The following is a 23,761-nucleotide window of genomic DNA, read 5'->3' on the forward strand; positions in this document are numbered from 1 at the left end:
GTGATAGGTTTGGTCCTCATCCTCTCCCTCGGCTTCGAAGTAGTACTCCTCTTCGTCAGCCGGTTCTGGGGTTGTAGGAACCTGCAGTTCCTAGAGGTCTCTTTCCGGGAGTGTCGAGATTTTTTGCGGGACATTGAATTGCTTAATTGTGTTGTTAAAATCTTTCTTGCACTGCAAGATGCTTGCCATTTCAGCTTCGAGCCTTCTTTTCTTCTCGAGCTCCGACGCTTGTGCTTCGGCGTCAAGATCTTCTTGCTTTCTCTTGGCGCTTGACGACGTTGAAGTCAAAGCTTGCTTCACCCTCTCTTTCTTCGACATAGAGGAGTCTCTCGTGACTGCTCTTCGACGACTTAGTCTTATCAAGGGTTTTTGCCGTCTGAGAGTCCGTGTCAAAGAAACAGACTGACTGTCCTTGGATGAGCTCGCGGTCATCGAAATTTTCAATGCCGGGGCTGTTTTTATGGACTTAGTCACTCCTTCGGGGCTCGGTCGACTGTCTTTGGGTCGCTGTCGCTTAACTCCTTCAGAGCTCTTTTTTTGATGTCGACGTGCAAGTCCTAGTCGCCCTCGGGCCCTTCGGCGACGTTTTCCTCTTCCTTGCTGGAGAGGCCCAGGTCTCGAAGCGATGGTGGTGGTCCTTGACCCTGCATGTTGTAATTCGCCCTCCTTTGCCTTTCCCTCACCCTCAAGGTCTTCGGGGTGAATGCCGAGCACGCGTTGGTCTTCGGAACGGTGGTCGGGCAGCAGGCAAAGGTTACAGACCAGGTGCTGGTCCTTCTGCGCGTACTTATGGTGGCAACTGTTGCAGAACTTGAATGGTGTCTTGTCCATTACAGCACTCAGGGAGCCCCGTGTGCGCATTCTCTGTTGGACTGCGAAGTTTTGCTGTTTTATCCTCTTCTCTGTGTCCCGGTTCACCAGTTCAAAGGCCGGTGTGTCGAAAGTCGTTTTCCTGTTCTTCTAGTAAATTTTCTTGGATTCTTCTCTCCAAAGTTCTGGAACTCTGCCCGTCTTGATCCAGACCCAACAGCGGAAAAAAAGAATCTGAAGACGGCGACCAAAGGTGAAAGCTTCCGGAGGAAGCACGTCTGTCACAGGAGGACACAAAACGGTGGTATGTCGGCGCTTACCAGGCCACGTAAAAAATAAAAATGAAAAGAGACTACAATTCCGGTCCCAACCACTAGATGGTGGAATAATGCACAGCATAGTGAATCCAGAAAAGATTCACGCTGCAAAACTGATACGTTGCAGAAAAAACAAGGACCTAGAACGCATTATTGAGGGAAAAGAAATTCATCACAGTTCTGTGGGTGGGGGTGGGTTGGGATGGGGGGTTTAGGGATCTTAAACATCAGTGCCATACAGAGTCAGGGAAATATTTGCGGTATGTCAGTTAAGGAAGACAGATCTCCCACAATTCGCTCATAGCTTATATGGCAATAAACTAAACTAAATAATTATTCAAATTCGGCATTCACAAACGAACTCTCAATACCTTATGCATGCCAAGAAAAATATGAACGTCAGACCACACTGATTTCAACCGAGCAATAATCAACAACTGTTTGAAATTAAGTGCGTATAAATCTATTCCATGGCTGACGCATTTCCAGCAGTTCTTTGGTGATATGGCCCATCCAGAGTATTTAGACAACCCAGAGAAACTAGTTTCCATAAGCAGAAAGACACTGAAAACAGAGGCAGGGGCTCATCTGGAAAAACTTTGTTTGACAATTGAAATCCCGAAGCCTACCGTTGTACAAAATCAAATTATATTAACCACCTTTTATATGCAGCCCTATCTTAAAACTGTTTTAAACAAGTCACAGATTTGTGCTCACACGCCTACGGTGGGGCATATTTTACAGATTATGCACCTTTTCCAAAATTAATGATTGGTCACGAGACCTGGTAAATTGTCCCTGTGATCGCAGACTGCACCAGAATACGATGCATGTGGTCTTAATGTGTACATTTTATTCTAAGTAGAGGAAGCGGTACATTCTTCCAATTATAAGGCACCTACATTTTAAACACTGTTGTACAGCTTATTTGTACCTGCAGTCCCTGCCATCACTAGAGATTTGCTACAGCATGTCATCTTTTCTCTGGGCAGTGTTTTATGCTAGGAAGAAGCTGATAATAGGTGCCGGGTATAATAATTGGAGCATATACCAAGAGCCATGATTAATAAGGTAATCAGGATTAATAATAACGGGAAGAGGAAAATGAAGAATGCGGGGTAAACTCACTTTAAACTTTTTAGGATTATATTAGTCAACTCTGTATAGTGGTGTTTTTGTTTTCTCTTTCTGTACATAACTTTTTATATGTATCGGACTGAAACTAATGAATTGTATTTTAAATATTTGCTTTTATGATGAAATTGTCATTTAACTCCTTTTAAAAATATAGTCACATGAATTCGATATGTGTTATTAAGTGTGTAAAAGCTTTTATGGATGTTCTGTCATGGCTCGGAATAAAGCTATATACGACTGACTATGGCATAGGACTATTAACCTTGATAAGGCCCTTTTCTGTGCTGCCTTACCTTTCTTTAATCCAGAGACTGTTAGAGCTGGCATTATTAGACTGTTTACCTCTAGACGTATGTTTTCTGGCCTCCTGCTTTTGACCCATTTTTTGTTGGTTTTAGGACTAATGGCACTTTAGAACTGCTAATCAGTACTAAAGTGCATATCATCTCAATGTAGAATAGATTTCGTTTAGACTGGCCAAAAACTAATTTGCAGAAGATAACCACAGAGTTCAGAGGATTGTTGGTAGGCAGATATGCAATAGAAAATCTAGCAGATGGATCCTATGAGGACGGTTGAAGCACTGCTCAAAGGCCCATAGCATGGGTCATATGCAGCAGATTGGCAATGGATTGTGTCTGTTTTAATGTTATTTTGCAGTAAATGTACATTTCTGAGCTAAAATTGACTATCCATGGTTCCTAGATTGATGAATCAACTTAGTTAAGCTATGAAATATTTAATGCAAGAAAAAGTGCCTTTTCAAGTCAGCTAGCAGTCAACCCAGGCAGTAAATGTGTTATTAATCGAGGGTTGGGCAAAGTCTGTAGAACATAAAAAGAAAATACACTCGGGTCAAAAACCTAAAAATATATTGCAATCCCAGATTGACTCACCTTTTGTTCAAGAGCTTGCTCCAGTGACTGAATCCGCATTTGCTCCTTGCGCATAGTAGCTTGAAAAGCTGCAGCTTCAGACTTTGATTTGCTCCGTACTTGTGCAATTTCTTCATTGGCCCTAAAAGTAAAATTTATTTCATAAACCTTCACATGCAAAGAATATTGCATAAAAGAACAAAAGTAATCCATGGGTCGGCGACTTACCTGCAAGTGCATATTTATGTGGAGCCTAAACTATAGCTAAAAGTGAAGCTCAGCATTATGAAATATTTCCTTAATCGGCAATACCCTACACCCATTTTAAAGAAAATGCAAATTACGTTGGACAGTTTACCGAAACAGCTCATAGCAGTTAATTAAATGCAGGAAAGGCAAGAATAGGTGCATAAGTCACCAGGTTCTGGTATCTAATTCTGCAGACGCAGAATGCAGCTTCCACTATTAATCCACTTCAGTTTATAAAAAAAACACAAGTTTTCAGATTACTAATCTGACAGTGCCGCTGTCTTAAATTTGGCCGATTTTTTTAAAGAATACAAAATGAGCAATAGATTGTCGATAGGCAACCAAACGTTTATCTACATTTACATCTTGGCATTTCAATACTGACATATACTGGTGTGTATTTTTAATTTTTTTTAAGACTGCTCATTATTAATGAAGGCCACAAGGAGGAGAAGGAAGAGTAATCCTAGCTCTATTCCAGGTGATCCCCATTAACAGTTATATGCACTTAACAGAATAGCAAGCCCATTCCACTGGAAATGGCAGACAAGAGCAAAACCACATCCATCAACTAACTAGCTTCCTCAAGGAGTCCTGTCCTACCTATGAATCCCTGAAATCAAGACAAGGACTCTCAAACAAGAGCATGGAACTTAATGTTGCAATCTTACAAATATCAAACCGAAACACTCTTCAATCGAGCCAGTGTATCAAACGTACTCCTTACTGAATGCGCTTTGGGACTACCAGAGATTTATTTGAAAAATGGAAACATAATAAAATACAAGACACCCCACTTTGAGATGGATTCTTCTTTTTTTGGTAGGATAATGAGTTCTAACAGGACCATAGTTTGGGAACAGACTATAAATTTGCTTCGCTTTTTTGTCTACATGGAATCTTTACACTCTTCCTATCTAAAATGTGAAGGGCTTTCTGATGGCGATGAAGGCTTCAGACAGCACGTTGGTAAGGAAACGATCTGATACGTTCTCACCACTCTGTTTGCACAGAATCTGGACAGTGTAAGGTACCTGCAAACAATGCCTAGAACTTGGCTTGCATGCAGAGGTAAAAAGCTGTCAAAAAGGATGCCTTTCAAATCAAAAAAGGAAAGGTTGGCTTAGGTATATGTTGAAATGGTGGACCCATGACCTTGAAATAGGCAATACTTATAAGGTTTGAGACAATCATTCCTTACCAGGACTTCTTGGAAACCTTGCCTTGCCTGTCATATCGCCCCAAGCAATACAGTGGCACTAACAGTGACCTTTGCGATAACATAAGTGCTGCATCTATTCCTGTCAATTAAGTTCATCTGCTTGCTCTACTTGTCAAGAGGAAGAAGCGACAGCAGAACATGTTCTGGCTGCTGGAATAAAGACCGCATCTGGGAGAGAGCATGTTGTAAAGAAAAAAGGACCTTTATCTGGTTGCAATGCAATCTTTCTGAAGTCTCAACACAGCAGACTTCACTGATGGCAGAATCATGAAAAATTGCACCAAAAGCTTCAGAAAGCAAAGGGCCAGTCACATAAAAGGTCTACTTCAAGTAGCACTGTGATGTAGGATCTCAAATCATAGGTTGATGTTGTAGGAAAAGGCACTCTAATATTACGTTTCAACGCTCCTCTGAAAAGCACCTCCTTGTCATTAAGCAATCTACTCAAATGTCACAAGCCAGAGGAGAATGACTATGTATGAGAAAAATAATTGGGAGAGTGGTCCAAACAGATGTCCAGGAAGGAGTGTGTCTGGGAAAGCAACCATGAGAACGATTCCTCCTACTGAACTATTTAAAGACCTGGAAGGAGATCTGGTTTTCAAGAAAGACTTAAGTGTGATATTATTCTCCTAAATGGGCTCTTCTGCTTGAAAGATTTAGAAGGAAACTGCTGAGAAAGGACCAGAGATTTTAGCAGAAGTTAGGAAGTCAAAGGCAATGGAGAAGTTGGAGGTGATTAGAAGAAGCATGGGGAGACTGATCTTGGAAGCCACTGACTAGATGATAAATTATCTGCAAGACTGATCAAGAGAGAGGGAGTACATCTTTCAATACTCCAAAACAGTTGTGTGAGGAACCACTTTGAAGAAAGCTTGAACAGTCTTCTTGGAGTGGAAGTCAGACGTTGAGGCCTTTCGGCTTTTCATCTTCAAAGATAGTGGGGAAGAGGATTGGCTTCAGGGCCTTAACATAGTAGGTAGAGACGACATTTAACAGTCTCGACTGCATGAGACCATATGGTGTTGACAAATGGGATGTCTGAGGTCTCAATGACAAAAGCCTGGTGTTTCTACATCCAATGGTGCTAATAAGTCTATTTTAATTGCAGCCTCCATACAGGTACAGTACCAGTCTTCAGCATGCTAAACCGTGATATCTAACAGGAATGCTTCTCTGGTTGTCTCGGGTTCTACCCCTCAAAGAGCTGTGGATGAAGACTCAGGATCTCCTCGTTCCTCAGACCTTCCTGAAGGAGTCTCCTGGAGACTTTCCTGCAGGCCATGGAGCCTCATTTTCTGTCTGCCCTACTTGATTCTCCAAGACACTTTCTGGCAGTAGCTGCAGTCTTCAGGCCAATGGTCTTCTGGAAGGCACAATATACAAAGGTTTACAATATATATGACCCAGTGTAGGATGGTGAATATCTGACTATGGTTACTCCCAACTTTTTGCCTAGTGTCTAGCTGGTTTTTCGACTTAGTTGGCCTGAGATCCTGCCATTCAGGGTCTCAGGCGGCCTGCTCTCTTTAAAATGGACTCCATGTACCCTGGGTACATACCCAATTGGTAAGGATCACCTTATTTGACCCTGTACAGTGTACCCTAGGTACCCAGAGCATAGGTGTACCCTAGGCCTCCCAGGGGCTGCAGCATGTATTATGCCACCCCTGGTCTGGCCTTCCAATCAGACACAACTGGCTGATCACTCAGCTGGGGCAAGGTCGTGTAATCACCCCCTTGCTTAGATATAGTATACCTATATCTACCCTTATATATAGACACATGTGTACCTATCAGCCACTCCTATGGCAGGCCTTTACAATCCTGGAGGCAGAGTGCTTGGTAACATGCAAGATGGTGCTCTAGCATGAGCTGAGCCTGTCTGCAGCTTTCGGAACCATGTCCTTATAGCTGTTCTATGATATAGCCTACCATATACTCTTAAAGTACCTTATAATCTTAAACGGTTATGGTAACTATGGTTTGGCTTTATCAAAACAGGTCGTGTAAGGTGTCTAACACTTTGGAATAATACCCCCATCCCATTTCTGGGGATGAGGATATTATCCCTCCCTTCTAGAGGGAAAGACATGTTAAAATCCTACTTTGCTGTTTAACTAATGGATGCTGCTGCCACACACACAAGTCTGACCTCCTGCAGCTGGGAGCCCTCCCAGCCAGGGAGGCCTGGACAATAGGGTTCCTGCTTGGGGAGGTGCTAGCACCTCCCCAGACAGACTTTAGTGTATTGGGGCAGGGAGGGCTGAAAGGAATGAGACATGCCTGGGGCACACAAGGTGCTCCATGCATAGTCCAGTTCAAACCGGTGCTGGGGCACTCCAGCCCCAGCTCTGGCGCGAAACTGGACAAAGGAAAGGGGGTGTAGCATCTCCCCTTCCTGGTCCCACCCATAGGAGGGACCTTGCAGGTAGCCCAGCCCACTAGCCCAGTATATTAGCAACTAGTTGGGCCCTGCTAGATTAGATTATCCTGAACCTGCAACTTGAACAGAAACTCTGGACCTTCGACATTCGACGAAAGAAGAAGACTGAAGAATCTCCCTTGTGGCCAAGGAGTGGTTACCTTGTGCAAACAGGCACCATCAAGAGACTTACCCTTTGCTTTGCTGAAGTTCTACGAGGGACCGACTGCAGAGCATGACCAGAGCCTTGACTTCCAGACTTCTCCCGACCCTGATCCACATCCACAGCCGAGCTGAGATCCTTGAAGGCGACAAGAGACGTGGGACCGGCTACCTGGGAAAAGTGGCGAGTATCTTCCAGCGCAGCTTCTGAGGCACCCTCGAAGTTGTGCACCGGGGATTGAGAAGCCCCAACCCCAAGCATCATCTGCACCGAAGATCAGCCCCCCACACTCCACGAGTCCTGTGTGGGGCCCTTCTGCATTTTCCTGCTTGCCGCGTCTGTCCGGTTGCTTGCCCGTTGGCTAGCGGCCTTTGCGACGACAGACCTTGATTTTCCACTGCTGGTTTGGCTCCTCCAGACTGGCTCCTGCTCCTCTGCAAAAGAGAAGCACCCCAGACCTTCCTGGTCTGCACCAGAAGCAAGTCCTCCATTCTTCGTGGGTTCCGCTTGCCAAGGCTTGGTGAGTCCTAGTTCGACTTAGACGCCGCCGACAGCAAGAGCCTTCGTGGGACAGCTCGCCTCCTGGTCGTCCTCGGCATCTCCTGGTACCTGTGGCTGCTGCGACAAGCTTCACCTCTTCGCCTGCAATCTCCCGACATCGCCTGGTTCCTTCCTGGTTCCACGTGGTCACTGGCTAGTGACCCAGACTCTGTCCCTTCTGCTTGCAGGTATCCTTCCTTCTTGATCCCGGCCTTGGGATCCACCGGACACTCAGTACTGACTGCCTGTCAGCAACTTTCCTTCAGGCATCCATAGAAGTCCACGACGAAACCAGACGCAAGTTCACACCTATGCACCCGCAGCCCGTGGGCTAGGTAACTTGGGTACTCCGGTGCTCACAAAGGTATTGACTATCCTAGGGTCTAGTTTCCGAGTCTCGACTTTCTAGCTATACCAGAAGTGTCCTAAAACTGCTTATTTCTGAACTGTACTATTTCTATCGATTATACGCATTACGCGTGAGTGTTTCCACTCTGCACCTGAATCCCGTGGGCCTCCCACTTCCTAACCTTGGGTAGTATAGTGTAGCCCCAGCGATTCCCTAGGCCTAGGCCTATCTTAATTCCGTGACAGTGGTCCTTATACCACTTCTTTAGTATATGGTTTGCGTGGCCCCTAGGGCCTAACTGTATTACTTACCTATGTGACTTAATGTATGCTTGAATAAGACTGTGTTGTACTTACCTCGAATCTCATAAAGAGTGCTGAGGGTTTGACTAGAATAAATACACTTTATTTTATATATATATCTGTTGTGGTGTCCTTTCATTTGGTATTCAAGGGATTATATATGGTATAACAGCTGGCTTCACATGCCATTCAGAGTTTAGCCTAAGACTGCTCTTGTCCATGCTACCACTAGGATAGCTGGTCTAGAAGGTTGACTTTACAACCAATCACCATAAGGGTTGTTTGGACTGATACAAGGTGTACACTAGAATCAGTGACATCATATATCAGGCCAACTTCTCACACCCAGCACTCAAGATTATCATTTAATTATATCAACCACATGCAAATAAATCAAGCAATATGCTTCCAGATCAATTCAAACAAGACCACATAATACAAGGACTTGTTGGGATGAGTTTCTTTAAAAAAAAAAAAATCTTCATTCTTAATCTCTAAAAAACATTTCTCTGTAGCATCACGTTTCATCCCATCCAGGATTTCTTCAGGGCTGAATCTTCAGTTTTTATATATTTTGTCATGTGCAAAGCTTTCTTCCTTGCATGAACCTTAAAAAAGGTAATATGGCCGGGGGGGGGGGGGGGGGGCGGATGACGTGGTCTGGCCACAACGCAAGATGGCCGCTCGATACTGGAGCTCCGCGATGAGGGGAGCCCCAGGCAGCACTGAGAAGCCTTTATACTCATGACCTGAAACTTATTTCAACAGATAATGCCATCTGAATAGCTGCTCTCACTGATGTGAGATTTAAAGCTCAATACATCACTCTCCTCGGAAGATAAATGACTGTTTGCGTTTTCGGCGCCAGTACTGCAACTTCTGACAAGAGCCAGCTGTCTGTCCTCGTGCCTTGTAGAATGCAGTGAGCAGCTCCTTTCTCTTACAGACGCCTGAGGGGATTTTAGATTTATGAGTGCTGACTTCCTCAAACGGAAATTCACTCTTTAAAAACACTTGCCTGCTGCTCTGAACGCCTAGTATGTGACGTCTGAGATTAAACGTGATGCTTTCACACTTGTAGGGCACAGCTGAGCTTGCACCTCTTGTTAATGTGCTGTGTAGCATTGGCATTTTTGCTACCAGAGAAGACAAAGTGGCTTTTCCTTTTCAACTGCAACACTTTGGATCTTGACAGAAGGCAGCTGTCTGGATTTGTGACTCTTGAAATACAGGTACAGTGTTGCACTACAAAGTAATAATTGTGCCCAAGCCCAGCTTCATTTGAAAGATTGGCAGAACGTGGTCCTGTCTGGTATCTTTATGGACAGACAGCTTGTTATGATGTTCTGACAGTTATGGGAAGCAAACTACAATTGGAGTGCCTTAAACATGCATGGAACAGAATAGAACTGTTTAATAAAGCGTGCCTTATGAAATTTGGTAAATGGCCCTTTGTTTCCTCAGACTGAAATCTGCTACTTAATATACACCCGTCTGCCATGAACACCTGGTGTGTTACGACCCCACTATTAAAGGTAGTGCTTTTAAGTTATTAATAGCAGCTGCATTTGCGCCTCTTTTGACTGAATTAAGTGTCTCCTACATTTGAACTGGCAAAGGGGATAAAGCAGTTTTCATTGTCCTTTGTTATAATTCAAATTTTGACAAGAGGCAACTGTTTAGACTCGTACCTTTTAACCAAGGTGACTATATTCCTGACCTTAGAATAGATACCCCAGCAATACCAACCCCGGTGGTGGGTCTGCGAACCAAGATCACATCAGGAAGTCCTGGAGAACGGAACGGCCAAAGAAGCAGACTCTCCGGACTTGGCTCTCCAGGCAGTAATGCTTGGCAAACGTGTGCAGCGAGGCCCACGTTGCTGCCTGACAAATGTCCTGCAGAGAGACTCCCCGTCCCAGGGCAGTAGTAGCCGCTGTGGCCCCAGTGAAATGGGCCCTCAGCCCCTCAGGAGGTTCCTTCTTAGCCAAGGAATAACAGGCCTTGCTTGTGCACCACCCGCCTCTTCTTAGCGCCCACGTAGCCAACGAAAAGTTGGTCGTCCACCCGGAACTGTTTTGTGCGGTCCAGATAGGAGAGCGCACGTTTTGGGTCCAGACGGTGGAGCCTCTTCCTCTTTCGAGGGATGCGGAAAGAAGGTGGGCAATGTAACAGACTGGCCGATGTGAAAGGCAGTAACCACCTTAGGGAGAAAGGAAGGACGAGTCCGGAGAACAACCTGGTCCGGATGGACAGAGAGGAAAGGAGGTTTAGAACAAAGAGCCTGGAGCTCACTCACTCTTCTGGCAGAGGTGATGGCAACCAGGAAAGCAGTCTTATGAGTCAGAAGGCGAAGAGGACAATTATGAAGTGGCTCGAAAGGAGCGCACATCATATAGGTTAATACCAGGTTCAAGTCCTACTGAGGCATTACGAAGGGCACAGGAGGAAACATGCGAGTAATGCCTTTAAAGAATTTAGCAGTAACAGGGGACTTTAAAAGAGAAGGCAGATCAGGAAGTCGTAAGAAGGCAGAAACAGCTGAAAGATATCCCTCGAGGGTGCCAAGAGCAGAGCCCTGCAGGGCCAGGGAAAGAAGAAAGAGGAGAACATCAGAAAGAGGGGCGGAAAGAGGATCCATAGCCTTTGCTGTGCACCATGCCACAAATTTGTTCCACCAGTCTTAGTGGAGTGACGCCTGGCTGCCAGAATGACATCACAGACTTCAGGAGGCAAGTCAAATGGCATCAACTGTCGCCGCTCAATCTCCACGCATGGAGGTGGATGCTGGACAGGTTCGGGTGGAGGACCGTCCCCTGCTGCTGCGACAGAAGGTCCTCCTGAAGAGGCAGTCGAATCGGGGGAATCGATTGACAGACTGAGTAGCTCGGGATACCAGTACCTTTGTGGCCAATCCAGAGCCACAAGGATGACTTGGGCCCGGTCGCGCCTGATCATCTTCAGCACTCTGGTCAGAAGTGATATAGGCGGAAAGGCGTACAAAAGACCGCAACTCCACTCGCGACGAAAGGCGTCTCCGAGAGAGTGCCGCCTTGGAAATTCCAAAGCGCAGAACTGATGACATTGCGTGTTCTCTTCGGTGGCGAATAGGTTCTCCCCACTGCCGAAAGAGGCCTTGTGCCACATCAGAGTTCAAACGCCATTCGTGATCCATTATGCACCGGTGGCTGAGTTTGTCCGCCCTGGCGTTCAGAGAGCCCGCCAGGTGTTGAACCATCAGAGTGATGCCCTGATGTCCCAGCCATGTCCAGAGCCTCCTGACAAAGGGTCCACGACCGTACCCCGCCCTGTTTGTTGCAATACCACATGGCGGTGGTGAACACCTGCACTACACTCCCCCGTATAGAGGGAAGGAATGCCTTCAGTGCAAGCCGGATCGCCCTCAGCTCCAAGAGGTTGATATGGAGCTGGGACTCCCCCAGAGACCAGAGGTCTCTGATCTCAGCCTCTCCCATGTGGCCCCCCCATCCCAGGAGGGACGCATCCGTCACCACTACGTGCTCCGGTTGGGGTAGGGATCTGCCACAAACCCAATCGCGGTCCGTGAGCCACCACTGCAACTGCCTTGCAGTTCCCTCCGAGATTTGGACGTGGTCGGACAGGTTGCCTTGATGTTGGGCCCACTGGAACTTCAAGTCCCACTGCAGAGCCCGCATACACCACCTGGCATGATGTACCAGCAGGATGCAGGAGGCCATTAGACCTAGCAGCCGCTGACCGAAACTGGGGATAAAGGCTGAAAGATCGGAATTGGAGCCTGAATATCCCGAACCCGCTGTTCTGGAGGATAGACCCGAAACAGTGCCGAATCCAGAGCCGCTCCAATGAAAAGAAGCTTCTGGGAGGGACTCAGATTCAACTTCGGCACGTTGATGGAGAACTCCAGCAAATGCAGGAGGTCGGCCATAGTCTGCAGGTGGGAGACTACTAACTGGGGCGAGCCCGGCGGCGAGCCCGCCTTCAACAACCAGTCATCGAGATAGGGGAAGACTGGAACCCCTAATCTGCGCAGAAAAGCTGTGACCACCGCCATCACTTTCGTGAACACCCGTGGGACACTGGTGAGGCCGAAGGGGAGCACGGTAAACTGAAAGTGCTCGTGGCCTACCATGAACCGCAGTAACGCCGGTGGGCCGGCAGGGCGGGGATGTGGAAATAAGCATCCTGCAAGTCCAACGCTACCATCCAGTCTCCAGGGTCTAGGGCAGCCAGAACATGAGCTAAGGTGAGCATCTTGAACTTCAGGAAGGCGTTGACGCTCCTGAGGTCCAAGATAAGGCGCAGGCCCCCCCTTGCCCTTCTTGGGAACCAAAAAGTAGTGGGAGTAGCAACCCCGTCCTACTTCTGGCCCTGGAACGCGCTCGGTGGCCCCCTTGGCCAAGAGGGACATAACTTTCTCCTACAGAAGTAACAAGTGATCCCCCGACATGCGGTGGTACTGCGGTGGCAGTGGAGGGGTCGTCTCGAAGGGGGGGACGATTTGCAGCACCCACCTGTCCGACGTGATGGTACGCCAGTGGAGCAGGTGATGGCGAACTGCCTCCCACTGGTGTGGAATGGGCCTTAAAAGTCCGACTAGGAAGGCTTTGAGGCAGATGCTGCGGGGGCAGATGTGGGCTGACCGGCGCGGTCCCCCTGCTCCGCCTCGGCGGAATCCACGTCCGTGACCGCGTTGAGACTGGATCTGCGGTCTGTGGCTAGACAGACGTGTGGCGGCACCCCTCCCTTGGCCACGAAAGGGGCGAAAAGCAGAAGTTTGCAGGCGCGGGCCGAGAGGCCCAAGGACTTGCTCACAGCCCTGGAGTCCTTAAAGCGCTCCAGCACACTATCCGCTTTGTCGCCAAAGAGGCGACTGCCATCAAAGGGCATGTCCACGAGTGAGCTCTGGACATCCCCGGAGGAATTCATGGATCTCAGCCAGGCGTGGCGACGAATCGCCACCGTCGTTGCAATCGCCCTACCTAGCGAGTTCGTCGTATCAAGCCCACGTCGAATAGAGTACAGTGCTGCATCCTGCCCCGCAGCAAGAGCCTGGGCGAGCCGTGTCTGGGCCTCCTCCAAACACTGGGGCAGCACGTCCGCCACCGTATCCCACAGGGAGTGGGTGTAACGGTCCAAAAGGCACGCGCGGTATTGATAGACCGCAACCCCAAACAGAGGGAGGAAAACAGCTTCTTCCCAAACTGTTCCAATCTTTTGGATTCCCGATCCGGAGGCGCGGATGGGAAGGCGGTCTGGGATGTAGAGGCCTAGATAACCAGGCTCTCAGGGGTGGGGTGCACCGATATAAAGCTGGGGTCGCCCGGTGCAGGGCGGTGGCGCCGGGCCACGTTCCAGTCCACAGGAGATACTGTGGCGGGCTTGGACCAGGTGCCCATCAGAACATCAGTCAGTGCTTCACTGAACTGCAGCAGTGGCTCTGAAGAGCTTACTGGCGGTTGAAGCACTTCAGTGAGAAGAATAGTCCTCACGGCCACTGCAGGGAGCTCCAGATGAAGGGCTTCGGCAGCCCTGCGCAGCACCACAGAATAGGGTGCACCCTCCTCCGTAGCCACGGAGGGAGGAGAGATGAAGCGAGTGTCCGGGGAGGTATCGAGACCATTGGCATCCCCGAGCTCTGCTGCCCAGTCCTGATCAAACTGGCACTGTTGCGTCAGAGGGTCCTCAGACCCCTTCCAGTCGTCCCCGTCATCCGACTCCTGGTAGACCGGTTGAAAGGATGGGGCTGGGCGGTAGATGAATTGCTCATCCATCGGCACCGGGCCCGGACCGGGGCTAAAACTGAGGAAGACTACGTCCGAAGAATGCGCCGGGGGCGGCACCATAGGGGTCGTAAGGTCAACAGGCCTGGATGCCCCGGGGGCCTGCGGCGTCGGGACCGAAGTGGACGCCGGAGCCGCCGGCTCGGTAGGCCCCCCCCCCCCCAGTCAGACCTGCGGGGCCAGAAGGCACGCCGGCAGGCCTCGACGGCCACAAGGAAGTCCCGGATCTCGCCCGATGTCGCATTAGGCCCAGGTACCGGAGGGTATGGGGCCGGATGCGACTACCGAGGCTCCGATGGAGCCGCTTGGGTAGTGCCACCCAAACCCTCAGCCAAGTCACGCGACCAGCGAGGGGTCAGAAGAGCGATGTCACCTCTTCGACGACTTCTTACTGTGCCTCGACTTAACCGAATGCGAGGACTTCGTGCCTGACGAGCGATGATGACTACGGCTTCGAGGTAAAGGCCCGGCAGTCGGGGCACGACTCTGCATCATGGTCGGCCCCAAGGCAGTAGAGACACAGACGGTAGTGATCCGTAACAGACATCAGCAGGTGACAGGCGTCGCACGGCTTGAAACCGGGCATCCCTACCGGCACCACGACTCGAAAAAATGAACCAAAAAAGTTCAAAAGGTTTAGTCAAAAAATGACTAAAGGGTATGCTCTTCCCAGATCTGCGCTTACTGGCGCAGAAAAAAGAAGAACTGATGTCAGCGCGCGAGGGCGGCGTCTAAGTACTCAGACGACGTCATCCCAGCGACCACGACGGACGCGGAGCCGCAGACGACGCCTAGCGACGCGCAAGGGTATTCCTGACAAAAAATATTTTCCGGATCCAGCCTGGGGATATTCTAAGGTAAGGAATCTAACGTGTTTCTTTCAGATTATCTATATCACTGCTAAACCAGGGGTTTCTCTTCCTATTTTCTACCCTCTCCCATCCTTTCTAATCCTCCCCCTTTTTTTTTCTTCTACTTAAACTCATTGGCACTTCATAAATATGTCCAACACGCCCAACACACGCCCTCTTTCTGTGATTACATGGAATGTGCATGAACATACTCACTACATCAAAAGAAAGAAAGAAAGTACTGTCATATCGTCAATCCAAGAAAACAGATGTGGCTTTACTTAAAGAGACATTTGGATACATTGGAGTCAGAGAAACTCTGTAGAGATTGGGTGGGCAAAGTAATTCACAGTAGTATAAAAAGGGATGAACATACAACCGCAGGCCCCACACGCAAATATGGAGTAACAATTCTAATCCGTAAATCTCCCCAAGTCACAATATCAAAAACATGGACCAACCCTGAAGGTAGTTATGTATTTGCCAAGCTACATCTTGGAGATACCTACATTTGTGTTGGCTCTGTTTATGCTCCAACGGGATCAAACAAATCATTTTTTCTTCATCTAAATCGTTTGTTAGTTGAGATAGGTGCATCACAATATCTCATAGGTGGTGACTGGAACATTGTACGGGAACCAATTTTAGATAGAACAGGACCCTTAGATAAAAATAATAATGCTGACCGGGCATTAATGGATGACATCTTAGCTGCTAATGGATTAATTGATCACTAGCGTCTTTCACATCCGTCAGATACTGACTACACATTTTCATCTCCAACGCATGGTACCATCTCTCGTTTGGATTATTTTTTAGTATCACAAAGATTAGTTCAATCCATTCAAGAATCTTGTATTTTGGAAGCAGCATTATCTGACCATTCCCCAGTCCTCTTAGCCATTGAAGTTGGTATACCCAGACCAGGGCGTAAACACTGGGGCATGAACATAAAACAACAAGTCTCCAGAGGGTAAACATCAATTACAAACATTTTTTCACGACTATATTTCTGTGAATCGGGGTTCGGTAACATCAAGTAAAGTGATAAGGCCTGCTGCTAAAGCGACTATCGGAGGTCAATTGATGCGCGAGGCAGCATTAGCCAACAAACAAAATGCTGCACGTCAATAAGAATTAGAACATTCAGTCGTATACCCGTCAATATACCATAGCACCAACACTGCAAAATCGTAAATCTCTAGAGCAAGCTCGAATGGCGCTAAATAGGCTTTTCACATCTAAGGCGGAGTTTGCCCTTCAAAAAATGAAAACAAGACATTATGAACAAGGTGAAAAGGAAGGTAGATTATTAGCGGCACAACTAAGGCAAAGAGAAGCAACCATGGCTATCCCAGCTATAAAATCATCAAGGTCAAATTCTTACTAGACCACAGGACATAGTGAATGAGTTCACTTCCTTTTATACGTCCCTCTACACACCAGACACACTTGTAAAGACAGATAGACTAAACGACTTTCTTTCAAAAGCAGATCTTCCATACCTTTCCGATGATGGAAGGGCTTTTCTTGAGGGAGAAATTAGCAGGGATGAAATTGCGCAAGCAATATCTAATTGCCATACCATAAAGCCCCTGTGGAAGATGGTTTTCCGGCTGAATTCTATTGTTGGGCTGGACAGAATATAATTGATTCCCTATATGCTGCTTTTCAAGAAGCAGAGTGAGATAACTCCTTAAATCCTCTTTCTAACAAGGCAATAATCGCAGAACTCCCTTAACCTGGAAAGGACCCTTTGCTTTGCACCAGTTACCGTCTCATTTCACTCCTGAATTGCGATATCAAAATATTTGCTAGCATTTTGGCATCTCGTCTTAAAAAGGTATTACCTTCCTTAATTCACTCAACTCAAGTAGGATTCGTTCCAGGACGTTCCTCTAGGAATCACTTACGTACACTGGCGCATACCCTATGTTATTCTAAAAACCTCCCACAAGACGCATTAGCTTTATCACTAGATGCTGAAACTGCCTTTGACCACATAGAATGGGACTATCTTTTTAATGTGCGCAAACGTTTTGGACTTGGACACCAGTTTATTCAGAAAATACGACCAACAATAATCCTTCCGCACAAGTTAATTGTGGAGGCTTCATATCAGATTGGTTTCCGATCCGAAGAGGAACACGTCAGGGATGTCCTCTTTCCCCGCTTTTTCTTTTAGCAATGGAGCCTTTAGCAGCCACGAGTCGTCAATCAGAAGCAGTTACAGGCATATCCCTCCCTATAAGTGAATCAAAACTTTATCTATACGCAGATGACATTACTCACCTTAACAGACCTCCCTAATTCATTGCCATCTTTGCTTCAAATTATAGACACTTTTTCTTCATTCTCAGGTTTTAAAATAAATTGGGACAAGAGTGAAGCCTTACCTATTTCTGATGGAACCACTAAATCGGCTATACACAACTTCCCCTTTCATTGGCAACCCTCACGTCCTAAATATTTGGGCATCTTAGTGAATAAGGGTACCGAAGATATGATTACAGATAACCAGAACCCACTGATTGTTCAAAAGCAACGTGACTTTGATAAGTGGAACATTTTGAATCTTTCCATGTGGGGTAGAGTTCAAGCTGTTAAAATGGTTACACTTCCTTGTTTTCTATATACCTTAGGCATGGTCCCTCTCCATATTCCCTTGTCTACTTTGAGACTCAGATTCCAAAATAAAAACTTTTATATGGGGCTCAATGAACCCTTGTTTGGCCGTGACGAAATTAAAGGCTCACCATTCTTCTGGAGGTATGAGTCTTCCATCCATTGAACATTATAACTTAGCATTGCAGATTTCTCAATTATCATATATGTTACCGGGAGTCTGATGTTCCGCAATGGGTCCATTTAGAACACAATCTTTTGATATTTCTGCACTTTATGGCACTAAAATTGCACGTCAAAAAACCACAAACCCAATCCTTTCAGCCATGTCCAAATCATGGCAAAGAGCACACCGTTTATTAGCTTTAAACTCCCATATACATGAAGTGGCACCCATATGGAATAATTCCAGTGTTCGTATTAATAAGAAGGTATTATCATGGCCATAATGGGAAGCAGCAGGTATTCAAACATTAGATCAAGTTTTTTATAATGGTGACTTTAAAACATTCACACAAATACAAGAGGAATTCGCTCTTCCATCGCATCAATCCCTAAAATATAACCAGCTCAAGCAATGTTTGGGAAAACAATTAGGTTCACATTATCCGGTGCTGTCAAATTCACATAGTATCATACCTAAATACCAGGGAGAAAAATAAAGAAGTGATATCTGATTTATAAAAAGTTTTTACAACACATCTTTTTTCGCAACCTCCAACACAGACACTAAAATTTAAATGGCAGTCACGATTTTCAATTTCTTACACTACTGATGCATGGGAGACAATGGAGAATCTAGATAAAGGAACCCGTGAAGCTCGACTTATATTTTGTCTATTTAAGATTCTTTATTATTGGCATTGGTCTCCTGCAAGATTAAAAGAAAGCTGGTTTAATTTCCCATGCCAATTGTTGGAGATGAGAACACCAACTGTGACTCAGCACACATTATATGTGACTGTCCGTTGATTCAACCTTTCTGGGCATATGTGGTAAAAATCGTTTCTACTATGCCTTTACATCTGCCGTTCACTCCTGCTATTATCCTTCGTGACCTCCAGTTATCTACACAACTCATCAAACCCCAATGACGTCTTTCACACACAGCAATGACCACAGCAAAAATATGTAATCTACGCCATTGGAAATCTCCGTCTCCTTCGCAAGAAGAATGGTTGACAACTATGTTCCAAACAGCATCACATGAGAGAATTTATAATCTTCAAAATCAAATTGACATTATTCTTCGTGTTTGGTCACCTTTCCTGAACCCGAATAGTGGCATGGATATTGATAATACTCCAGGAGTGGATACTAATACCCCTTGATCTGACATTTGACAATATACTTTCTTTCTTCCTCCCTCCCCTACCACCCCTGGTTTTCATGCTTTCCTATTATATTAACTTGTAGTTTTGTTGTATTATTTTATTCTATTATTTTATTATTCTCTCTAATTTTCTTCTATTTTTTATTCTTACTATATCTTATTGACATCTCATTTCTCATAATTTTACTTCTACTGATATTCTTTGTTAGTTATATCAACTATTTTTTTTATATTCTATTTAATACTTCTTTCTCAATATATTTTACAATTTTCGATTTTACAAATTAATTACTCCTCGAGGGCTGAGGAGGTTTGTCAGGTTACTATTTTCTATATTTGTAGTTATATATGTTTAATCTATACACTCAATTTATATATCTATCGAGTTAACCTATGATTGATTCTTTAAGACCTATCTCATGTTGCTTGCATTATTTAAATATTTAACATTTCTCACGCCATATTTATTCAACTGTATACCTTACTATTTATCTTTATAGTTGTGTTATTTATTAGTGCATAGAATTTATCATATATGCATTTTTTCTTTCTTTTCCATATATTCATATATTACGTATATTTATTCATATCATTCAAATTGTAAGTTATTATTAACTTTATTGTACTTATGATGAAATTCTCAAGATATCAATAAAAAATTATAACAAAAAAAAGGTAATATGGACAAACTCCTGTCTGGATCTTTTCAAAAATCGGTATCTATTGTCCTGTCATCCTATGTAGGACATGAACTTTCTAGTCCTGTGAGCTTCAATCCATCACATGTAGCGTGGTGTACAGAATCCACCAAAACTTGCACTTACACTATGCAAACGTCATAGGTGTCCAACAGGGCCTTCTTGCTACAGGTAATGTACTGTCACAAAAAGCCTGTAACTCTCCTAGCCCTTAGGCATGTGTAGAAGTGTGTCTTCTCCAAGAAGCGGACTCACACGTCAAGAGTAGATTTAACGTAGTTTATTCTGGTACAGGTTTACATGGAGAACCCATCCAGCATCAAGCTCAAGACAACTGAACATTAAACATTACTAGGCAACATGCATTCCACACAATAAGCATTCCAGAACCCAAGGACTGGCAGAGATGTTAACAGAGCTGGCTAAGATGCTAAGAACACCACAGCATGTCTAGAGAAAACAACTTGAAAAGCTTTACAGAGAGAATAAAGACAAAGTCCAGATCACTGCTTCAGTATCCTGTTACCAGGATCTGGAAAAGAAGTGAACTATCACCTTTTAGAGCATGATGGAAAACCGGAGGAAAGGGGAGGCCCTTAAACACATGCAGCAAGTTTTTGCTTGCGTCTATGGCAGCATGCTAACATTGTTCTTCCTTTCTTTCAAATACTAAAAAGAAGGTTGGTGAAAGGTTTCAAGTAGATATTTGCAAAATTTGACGATTTAGTTTAATTGGCTACTTAAAAAAAAGAAAGTAAATTAAAGGTGGATAATTTTAGTATATTAACATGTTGCAAAGGCAATTTATTTAAACTGCACTTTTTCTACTGAGAAGCCTGGACATAAATCTAAATATATTTTTTTGATAGAGAGTTTTCAGATTCCACGTGCGGGGCAACTGCTTACTTGCGACAAATAATGAGGTTTCCCTTAAGGGGAACTGGTAGCGCAACACATTTTTAAATCAGTTTTTTGAGTCTTTATAGATAGGGTTCCAGGTTTATGGTACTTGTACATGTATGTTCAATGGAAGTATAATCTACACATTAACAGCTGCTTCACTTTAGTGTCCTGTAACAATTTGGTGACAATGACAAACCATGTTAGCCAGATGCTCAAATAGGATAACGCGGATTCTGGATTGGTGTTTAACAGTTCTGAGGATTAGTTTCAATCAGATAGGTAATATATTTCTATCAGGGAGGCCAGCCAAAAGTGGAAATTTCTATCATTAAGTTTCAGAAACAATGATAGAACTTGTGGATCAAGCACACAAAGTTCATCAACTGCAATCTATGCTATTGAAAAAGTAGGAGAAAATGGAAGAAATGTAGCTAATAGATACATATTTCTTTACTGCACCTAGTGCAACTGGGAACATTGACACAAGCAGGAGACAGTTATGAGAAGTCTTACAGAGTAACTTGGGCATGTGCTTGTTGCAAAGCAGCTAAGCAAATCCCATAGACCCCAGTCATTTTAAGGCATGTATGCTGCAGTAGCTAGACTTCAGAAACTGTGAAGTGACTTTTTGTGGTATTCAACTGTACTACTGTTGAAAATCAAGACCTACGATACTTTAAAGAACAGCTCTCACTAGACAGTCAACTTTAAGCGTGAGTGCTTTGATGAGTATTAAACCCACATCACCTCCAAAACGAAGCAGTCTGCTCATCTGTGCTAAACCATGGAAAATTAAGAGCCAAATATATATATTTAGCAGCAAATGCACAGTCCAATAGTATCTAGAGCCCAGGGTCACAGGAGAAAAATTACTTGGAAGTGCCAAGTAACTACCAACTGCACCAAGACCAGGATGAAAAGCCTAACTGGATAACAGGCAGCATTTTACTGTAAGCTAGTTTGAAGTCACATAGTAATATCTAAGGTAGGTAAAAGTAGGGAACTAATACAGGATCCAAGGATACCGTCTAATGTTTTAAAACACAAAACACATTTAACTCCTTGGCTGTACTGAATGTGTTCAAACATCTCAAGGTTTGCACAATAGTTCATTTGTTATGAAAATACTCACCTATTTATTTTTTCTTCTGCATGTGCCTTAAGTGCTTGATACCGCTGCTCTTCCTTCTGAACCTTATTAGCATAATTCTCAACACATTTCTTCAAAGCTTCTTCATTCTACAGAGAAGTTAGTGGTTTTACTACATAGCAAAACAAGAGACTAACCTCATTTGACAATACAATGTTACATGCATGAATGGAGCGGCTGTATCTCACACTTCATCTGTGAACACACTGCTACGTGGTGCGTCCCATAACACGATAACCACACATTTGTGGTTATCAAACACGACGTGGAATGCAATATATAAATGCTGCAATACAATCAAGTCATGCAAAGTCTGAAAACTATGATAGCAGTTTAGTTTGAAACAAAACTGCAACATTTTTGTCAGTCATATATATTTATATCCACTCAATTCCAACAGTATCTAGCTGCAAGAGGAAATGCTATTAAACAGCAGAAACAAATTTCATTTTAGAATGAAATGAACTCAATCACTAGATTTCAATGATTACCACTTCACTATCCAAATAGATTTCAAAACATGTGTAGTTCAAAGTTAAAAACAGCCAAAATGTGCATTCCTTATCATGTAGCAAAGCCTTGAGGCCTATGGACAATGTTGACAAGTATAAAAAATATTTTTTTAGAGAGCAGAAACAGTTATAGAAGTGAATGTACAGTTAAAATCCTCTGATAAACACGAGTTACAAATTCATATTATGGCACACTTCGGTAGAATTATTTTTTTACATTTTTTGTTACACATTTTAAAAGGGACTGCAAACTATGGACCAACAAAACAAAAAAATACACAAATATTTTATGTAAAGTTAAGTAGCCTCAAGAAAACAGTAGTGAACATATACGACATGGATGCCTAACAGACTTCAAAATATTAGTCAATGTGAAGAACAAAGTATATTTAGAGTATGTCTATTTGCATGAAACCGGAATGTACAATCTCATAACATCAATCCTCAATGTATCAGTAAAAATGTTTATATTCAGCGTTCACAATAACTATACACCATATCTTAGGGAAGATTACTGGTGAACACATTACCTTAATGTAATGAATCAAATAGCCGTAATTAACATTTTACGAATGTACACTAATTGTAAAGTTTTACTTACAATATAGATAAAAGAATCCTATAAATTTGAAATTCTACAAACTAAACCACACACATCTTAGATTTAAATGGTAATGCTACTTCAATGATTGTTGCCATTCTTCAATATTGTGAGCATGAGTTCTTCAGAGTGATTTTATCAAGGTTTTGGTGAAGCGTGTTATGTACAGTAGACTTATGGGTTTCTCCGGAAATTAATCAAATCATTTCTTTTTTAGTATTTAGATGGTGCCATATATAGAATTAATTTTCTTGTTAAAGTGTGATATTACCAATGGTATATTTCCCATCGTTATTTGTGGTTGAATTTAGTCTATAAGGGTGCATTTGTACATGGTATTCTAATATAATGATTCATCATAACAGGATTTCTCAATTATCACTCATTAGCATGCTTGAGGTGAGACCCAATTGTTCAGTATGTGGACCACAAAGAAGCAGAGGCACTGATCATATTTTATGCCTAAGTACGTACAAACACCATCTAGTCATACTGTATATATATGAGCTACAGTCAGGGGTAACCGAATACTGAAAAGGTAGCAAAGTATAACTTATCAAGTAGTGTGAAAAAAAAAAAAAGCTAGTTCATATGAAATCACTGTTCAAGGAAGACAACTTACTCTGTTAGCATTGGACTCACCACATTAAAAGTCCAATGGTATTAAAATAATTTTTTTCTGCCATTCCTAATAAAAGACTGGTTAAATTTGAGTTAATCTAAAATCCTCTTCTGAATGTCACAGTGCATGGGAGATGTTCATAACAAATCGCATTGTTTAACTTGACTATGTGAATTGTTATGCCAGGTGACCGGTCATTGGCTAATCTTCCAAAAAGAGATGTTTTACAGACATAAGAGTCTGTCAATTCGGTGAACATAAGAAACATACCTTTTGTTACATAACAAACAAGTA

General features: G+C 44.1%; 1 protein-coding gene across 5 annotated transcripts in view; it reads right to left on the reverse strand.

Annotated features, from left to right (window-relative positions):
- Positions 1 to 23,761, reverse strand: part of TACC3 (transforming acidic coiled-coil containing protein 3) — a 610,937-nt gene that overhangs the window by 15,560 nt on the left and 571,616 nt on the right. For all 5 annotated transcript variants that reach the window (XM_085642581.1, XM_085642579.1, XM_085642580.1 and 2 more), the window contains exons 14-15: positions 21,715 to 21,821; positions 3,161 to 3,281 (exon numbers count right to left, since the gene is read on the reverse strand). In XM_085642581.1, the coding sequence (XP_085498707.1) occupies positions 3,161 to 3,281; positions 21,715 to 21,821 (228 nt within the window). The remainder of the gene's footprint in view (positions 1 to 3,160; positions 3,282 to 21,714; positions 21,822 to 23,761) is intronic.

Source organism: Triturus cristatus, chromosome 2_2 (assembly GCF_964204655.1).
Source record: "Triturus cristatus chromosome 2_2, aTriCri1.1, whole genome shotgun sequence".
In the NCBI taxonomy this organism is placed as follows: domain Eukaryota; kingdom Metazoa; phylum Chordata; class Amphibia; order Caudata; family Salamandridae; genus Triturus; species Triturus cristatus.